General features: G+C 37.3%; 1 protein-coding gene across 3 annotated transcripts in view; it reads left to right on the top strand.

Annotated features, from left to right (window-relative positions):
• The first annotated feature begins 2,914 nt into the window (after positions 1-2,914).
• The window catches only part of kcnip4a (potassium voltage-gated channel interacting protein 4a), a 147,045-nt gene continuing 142,705 nt past the window's right edge, over positions 2,915-7,254 (top strand). The window contains exon 1 of one of the 3 annotated variants that reach the window (XM_032583040.1): positions 2,915-3,121. In XM_032583040.1, coding sequence (XP_032438931.1) covers positions 3,061-3,121 — 61 coding nt within the window. In that variant the 5' untranslated portion in view covers positions 2,915-3,060. The remainder of the gene's footprint in view (positions 3,122-7,254) is intronic. The other 2 variants (XM_032583033.1, XM_032583037.1) reach the window with 2 other exon arrangements.

The following is a 7,254-nucleotide window of genomic DNA, read 5'->3' as shown; positions in this document are numbered from 1 at the left end:
CTTCTATTGCCATTATTCTACCTGTGCCAGTCTGTCTGGAGATGTTTGGCTTCATTTTTCTGTCCAGGTGCTCAGATATTTATAGTAATCTCAACAGAAATACGAGTGACAGCTGCCGACAATAATATCCCTTTCTCATCGACACACATCTAATAAACTGAAAGTTGTCTCTTTAAATTAGGTCTCATCTGAAATGTTTGATCTTAAGTGTAAAAAAGTCACTTCATGACCTTTTTTAATACCAAAGGATCAAAGATTCCAGCAAAGAGAACTTTATTATAGATTTTCTTTGGTTTTGTGGCATTCATCAAGGTCATTACAAATCGCCAAATGTATTGGTCTACAAATAAATTTGTTTCTTTACTTCCAAGTGTTGCTGGAGTCTTCACCTCACCTGATTATATGAAGCAAATGAGTTCTAGAGGCACACTTCACATTCTCTTATCTGCATATGAGAGAGCATATTCCAGAAATAAATGTCTAAAAATTACTTTCAGAGGCTGAAACGCACATCAAGGCCAGAACAAGGATGAAGCTACAGTTTTATGATTTTATTTTAGAAACGTCAGCCGTTTCCACTTGGATCTGCTGAATAAATAGCTTCCTGTTTGTCCAAAGCCGTCTACTGTGTTTAATTGAACAGAGGAAGTTTTACTGTCTGACGGAAACCTCTCTTGTTTTGTGGTACTTTGGGGAGACAGAGCTAAACAATCATTTGCATTTGCTGTTTTTGGCTGCCAAGACGGATATGTGCAGTGTTCATGAAAAATGTTTTGATCATTAGATCAGCTGATTTGCCACGAAGCACGCCAGGCTTGACTTTCCATAGTAACGTTTTATTCTTTGCTGTTTCGAGCAGATGTTAAGTCTTTTTTCCATCAACTTACGTAATTGGTTGCTTATAACACTATGTGTGTGCTCGCACGTTTTTGTAGTACCTTGTGGGGACCATTTTCCTGACGCATACTACGTTGTGGGGACCCACTGCTCCTTGTGGGGTCCGAAGCACTGTTTTTGGCTCAGGGGTCAGATTTAGGACTAAGGTGTGAATTGAGTTTTGGTTAGGGTTAGGTATGTAATGGTTAAGGTTAGGATAAGGGTAAGGTTTAGGCTGTAGAAATGAATGGAAGTCAATGGAAAGTCCCCACAAAGATAGCCACGCAAACATTTGTGCGTGTGTGGGTGGATGTGTGTGTGTATACAGGAAAAAGCCAGTGAGATTACTAAGCACTGACTGTGCATGACCTGTATCAACTGTTATGCAGAATCCAGAATCCCCTCTTCGGTGGGCGGCACCCAGAGGAATTGTTTGGTGCAGAATTATATAACCCTTGAAACCAGTGGTATATCGAGAAGGCTTCTAAAGATTTATGATGAAAACACAGTTAAAAGACCCCTTTGGTGGTCTCAGAAGCATGGTTTGGCTTTATTACAGCCTGCAGCATGCCAAACAAACACCACAATAGATATGCATGTGTTTAATACTGTATATTGCAATGGATACAACTGTTTTGGACAGTTTCAGCAAGGAGCACCTTTCAGGAATAAACTTGAATGGGAAAGTGATGCAGAACATTGAGACCAAACATTGCTGAAGAAGAAGTAAATTCAAAGCAGAGAGTAAATGCATCTCTTCTTTTCGCCACGGAAAATAATTACAGAAGTTTATGGAAACTGGCTGCAGGCAGCACAAAGTATTCATATGTCTTGAGCTTTTAAACTATCAGATTAAAATCTCAACAGATTTCCAATATTTTATTTGGATTTTACATGATACTGTTGGGTAGCAGAGAATTGATATGTGCAGTTTTCATTTTTCCACAAATAATTTAAAAGTGTGATATGTATTTGTATCCAACCCAAATCACATGCAAAAGTGCCTTCAGAAGTTCCACGTCATTTGTGAACAGAGCAAACCAAAACTGTAATTTTTAAGGACAATATTTTAACTGAACTTTCAAAGAAGATGCAGTCAAACAAATCTTAAAATTGAAAACAAAACAAAAAAATCCCGGTATAACACAAGCTATTTGTCTTTTATTTATCAGATGTTGGGGGTTTGGAAAAGAAGATGTGACCTGTGTCAGTTCTTGTTGCTTATAATTGACTAAATAATGATTCTATCTAGACTAAGAAAATTGAGAACAGTGGACCCAAAAAGTTTAGATTTCCTTTTTTATTTTAAGACAAACATGTCTGACATTCCAGCCAGTACTTGGATGATTTTGGTCAAAGTGGCAAAATCCAGGGGTGTCCAAAACTTTTGTCACAGGTGCCAAGGTCGTCAAGTAAAGCACTCACAGACCAAAAGTTTTTTGTTTGTTTGTTTAACCATAATTTATGGGGTGTGAGGGTGAAATAGCAACACATTTAGCTTATTCATAATAGTTACAGAATTTTGGTAACTCTTTATAACACAACACAAATACGTTTCCATTATGGAAAATATTAGAAGCTTCCATCTGCATTAATTTGTGCTGGTGGGTCAAATTTGTGTCTTTTTGGAACTGGACCCAGGAGCCACTCAGAATCAGTTCAGGAGCTGCAAATGGTCAACGACCCCACACTATGAACTCTCTTGGTTTAGGCACAGCTGTAATACAGATCAAATCATATTCATGAGTTAAGTGAGTCAAAATATGTGACAATGCTTGAAAATTGACGTCTTCATACAACACTGCGCTTTATTTATCTTGCAAATTAGGAATTGGAATGCGTTTTAGTTTCTAGATGTGGAGAGCTGGTAGACATACTTCTCTTGCACCTGTAATTTAAAGTTAAAAGCGGTTTTTACAATGTTTTCACTCACAGTTGACTAAGAACGCGAGTCTACGGTCCAACCAACGTCAACGTCGTCACCTTCCAACGTACACGCCTACCTGTACGTGTCGTGTCTGAGAGAACCGCGTGCACGAACATGCGCCCCTCAACGAAACTTGAGTTAAGAACGAGCAGCAAGTCCTCGTCTCTCATCCGCTCCCTCAGTTTCAGCTTGGTTAAAGCCCCCGTGGCTTAGAAACAAAACATTTTCGACTGGAACCAGTTCCTCTCCTGTCTGGAATGGATGCAAAGAGAGTGGTGACAGTTTCTGCCCGTGTGGATGCTGCGGTTTCATCTACTGGTAGGACAGATGTGGCATGTTTTAACCCCTTTGCCATTGTTATGAATATTATTTATTAATTTATGATCCGTCTGCTGGCTCTAGGCATGCAGTTGGTTTGACATAAACGCCTGTCAGACACCAGTCACTTTAATATTGCCTCGTGTAAGAAGATCCGTTGTGGGAAAGTTTTTTTTTTTTTTAAAGAATTGGAATTTATAAACTCATTTAAAGTACATGTTTTTAATATAAGGTAATTTTCTGACAGGCAATATTAAATTGACCTTTTTGTTTATGTTTTGCTCAGGTTTATTTGCTTCTTAAATTTCGGTTTATTTTTCTTTTTTCAATCAATTTTTGTCATGTCTGGACTTTTGCCTTCTCTGAAGAAATAAATACACAATGACGCATGTTAAATTTATGAAGCTTCATGAACTGACTTCAAAAAAAATCTGGGAGTTGGGTTGAAGCGGGAAGGACACAGGTGTAAGTAATAACGTTAATTAGGAGATGACGCGCCAACAATATGAGCAGCTTGATTGGAGAAGCCATAAAGTGCCACCAGCACAGAGAAGCGAACACCCTCAGTGTGCTTATACAACAGTATTTTTAAAATAATTACATGCTTAAATAGCCTATCATGTTATCTGTTATGTGTCTGTTAAGCAGATTCATTTTTGGTCTTATAGGTGCATCTTAATGGGTTAAAATACTGGTGAACATTTAATTCCTGTATTTCTTGTAAATAGAATAGAAATATCCTGTATTGTCCCATAGTGGGTAACAGCTTGAATTTACAAGTGGTTAGACAACTTTTTTATGTTGTATAACGGCATAGGCTGCAGGACTGCAGTATTTTTGTTACAACTCGTGAAAAAATTCTACAGTTGTAATTTTATTGTGTCATAGCACTGATGCATGATCCAGTTTCTTATTGTACAACAGAAAAAAGTATTTTTGAGAACTTATTTCTCTTTATTTAAACTGAGGTGCTCAGGGCGTGATCTGCTGCACTCCACAGAATCCTACTTCAAAAATACAACTAATCATAAACGTGACAGTTGTTTTGCACTAATAGTTAATTTCTCAGCTTTGTACAAATGACCTCTAGGTTCTTTTGTATTTAAGAGACATCTTGATCTTGAAGTTTTTATTAAGGGAACATGTTTAAGTAAACATGGAATATGAGTAGAAATAGAAACATAAATGAAAATGTGAATTAGAAGAAATTATAATCCTCATAAAGCCTAATTTTAGTTCACAATCAAGACAGAATAGGGTCTGTTTATTTACATGGCTTCATAAACATCATCTCTGTGTCTGACTTTTCTCTTGTTTGCATAATAAAATGCAGAGATGGGTCCACAGTGTCCCAGAAACTCATTAATGTTAAAGTAATAATAAAAAAAAACAGGCCCAGCAGCAGAACCCATTTTTTAGGTAAAATTCAGCTTTAATATGAACACTTCTGTGCTTCTCTACGATAATCGAAAGCAACGCTAAACTGCAAAAGAATGTTGTTTTTCATATTTATTTGCTACTGCAACTCAATAATGACATCCTATGTCATATAAAATATGAAACATCCTTGTTTCATATTTTATCATTGTTATTGTAATGTTTTATATAGTTTGACTATCTTTTAATCTCGGCAAATTATTTGGATATGAACGAGTTTGAAAGTACTTTTTCTGTATATGTGCACACATAATTTGCATTAATTCTCTGATGGTTTCCCCTCTCTGCAGTACTTGGCTTTCATTCAGAAAAATGATGGCTCAGTTAGAGTCCATAGCTTTCCCTCAGGCTCCTCAGTTGTTTCACATAAGCCAGAAGGTAGTTAACTCCCAATTATGCCTGACTCAGGAAAATGTTTATTTGCTCACCTAACTGACTTCTCATTATCTTGTGTTAAAGATAAGAATTACAGATTCAGCATTTGTACCTGATTTGACATTTATTTTGTGCTCTTAGATCTTTTTCAGAGTCATTATTGGGAAATGGCGTGTTCTCATTACCAGCAATTACCATACATGTTGTAAAAATGAGAAACAATACTCATTGCATCCACAGATCTAAGTGCCGTTAAGGAGTAAAGCTCTGCAGACTAATGCATTAGTCATGAAGGGATAAATAATCCAGACTGTAAATGTGCACAGTACGATCACAGAGTTGGAGGAAATGAAGACGTCTTGCATTTTGTCGTTTGTTGTGGTTAAATATATTTTGGGTGAATTTATGATTATCTAAGTTTTTTTCCCTTGAATATCTGTAGTCATTATTACAAAGTTTGCCTCCTTTAGTATGGCCTGCATCGCTTTTTGCTCTTATTCTATTTTCTGTTTGTGTTTCTTATAATTTAGGTGGGAGGAATATCATGAGCACTACAAACTTAGGGTTAAAAACATGAGAAGATGTTTGCGTTTTCTTTTCTAAATCATTGTGATTCCTCAATTCCTTAGCATTTACTCTTCAATATGTCCCACATGGTATAATGGGATAATTTTTTTATGCCTTACAACCACCACCTATTAAGATTATTGTTGATCTGCTGAGCCATGAGGTTTGTTACTAACAGCTGCTTCTTTGGTGCAACAGTTCTTTGCATCACTGCCTTGACACTCTTTTAAATCATTATCATAACTTTCATAACATCTTTGCAAGGCATTTCCCTTTTCTGCTGCAAAGTACTGTAATCTGCATCACTCATGATCTCCATGTTCTGTCCTTCATGGCAAACTGTTATCAGTGACTTTCTTTACATATAAATATTTCTTTTTTGTTTGTCTTGTGGCTTTAACGTTCTTTGATTGAAAAGTTTGTATTGGCAAACTGGGCTGCACAGTGGTGCAGTCAGAAAGAAGGCCCTGGGTTTGAATGGTCTTTCTGCATGGAGTTTGTAGGTTCTCCCTATGCATGCATGAGTTCTCTCCATGTACTCCAACTTCCTGCTGCAGTTCAGGAAACATGACCAAGATTAATTGATCTCTTTAAGTTGTCTAGTTATGAGTGTGTGTCCATGGTTTAGTCCTTTATGTCTCTGCATTTCCCTGTGATGAACTGGCATCCAGAGTGAGCCCTGGGTCTCACGTAATGGTTGCTGGAGATGGGCACCAGGTTTTGCTTTATTTATGGTAGTTATCCTGTTGAGTAGTGGACCTCTGCCTCTGTCCTGTGTCCTTTCCATTCATGTTTTCATAAACCTTAATTACACACAGGTGTACTTTAGGCTGTTGACTAATTAAGAGAGTTTTGAAGCACAGTTTCTGCAGTGGATTTGTTGTAACAGGTAACACAGTAAAGGGGGCTAAATACAGATGGTCACTACACTTTTTGTATCATTTTACTGTATATTGAGTCAGAGTTCTCTGTTCTGTTGTTAATCTTGTCCCTTTTACACTAAAGATGCTTTGTCATCTTATTTCAAAGTCTTTCTTTGATATTTGCTGGTCTTCTGCTGGGAAGCAGATTTTGTTTGCTTTGCTTCCAGCCTTTGTTTGTTCCGTCATGTGGATTGGGTGGAGAGCATCTGCTTGTAAGGACCATCTGCCTTGGGAATCAAGCCATAAAACAATAAGGGAATAAGTAGTCCAAAGTAAAGAGGGTGGACGCAGAGACAAGAAAGGGAGACATGGAGCTGAATATATGAACACAAGCTGGGTGACTGGGATGTAGAACAGATCTGCGAAAGACATCATGGTGATTTTTGTTGCTATAAATGCTCTGAGGTGTGTGAACACTGAAAAAAGTGGACAATCTCAAATGTTTGTTTCCACCCACTGGCTTGTTTATGCCACAGATCCACTCTATTTGCCGACTTTGTATAGAGTGCCAAAAAGTTGGTGCCAACTGGGTAGAAATGCTTAGACACAGCTTGAAAATGTGTTTCTTTTCTGTTGCCAAGGTCATGTTATAGATGGACTACATTCACTTTGGAAACAAAAAAAGAAAACATAACACATTGTTACCCATTTATTTTTGTCCTGTCAACTAAAAGGCATCTCTAAAACTAGACAGCTACTTCTTAAAATAGATATTAGTGTTTAAAAAAGTCCATACCCTTCCATCTCAAGCTATCCACATTAGTTGTAACATGATTGGTCTAACAGAAAGGTGTCTCTTTTTTCTTCTCAAATTTGTTGCCATCTTTCTCA

This window comes from Xiphophorus hellerii, chromosome 14, assembly GCF_003331165.1.
Source record: "Xiphophorus hellerii strain 12219 chromosome 14, Xiphophorus_hellerii-4.1, whole genome shotgun sequence".
NCBI lineage: Eukaryota > Metazoa > Chordata > Actinopteri > Cyprinodontiformes > Poeciliidae > Xiphophorus > Xiphophorus hellerii.
This window is presented reverse-complemented; position numbering and strand designations above follow the sequence as displayed.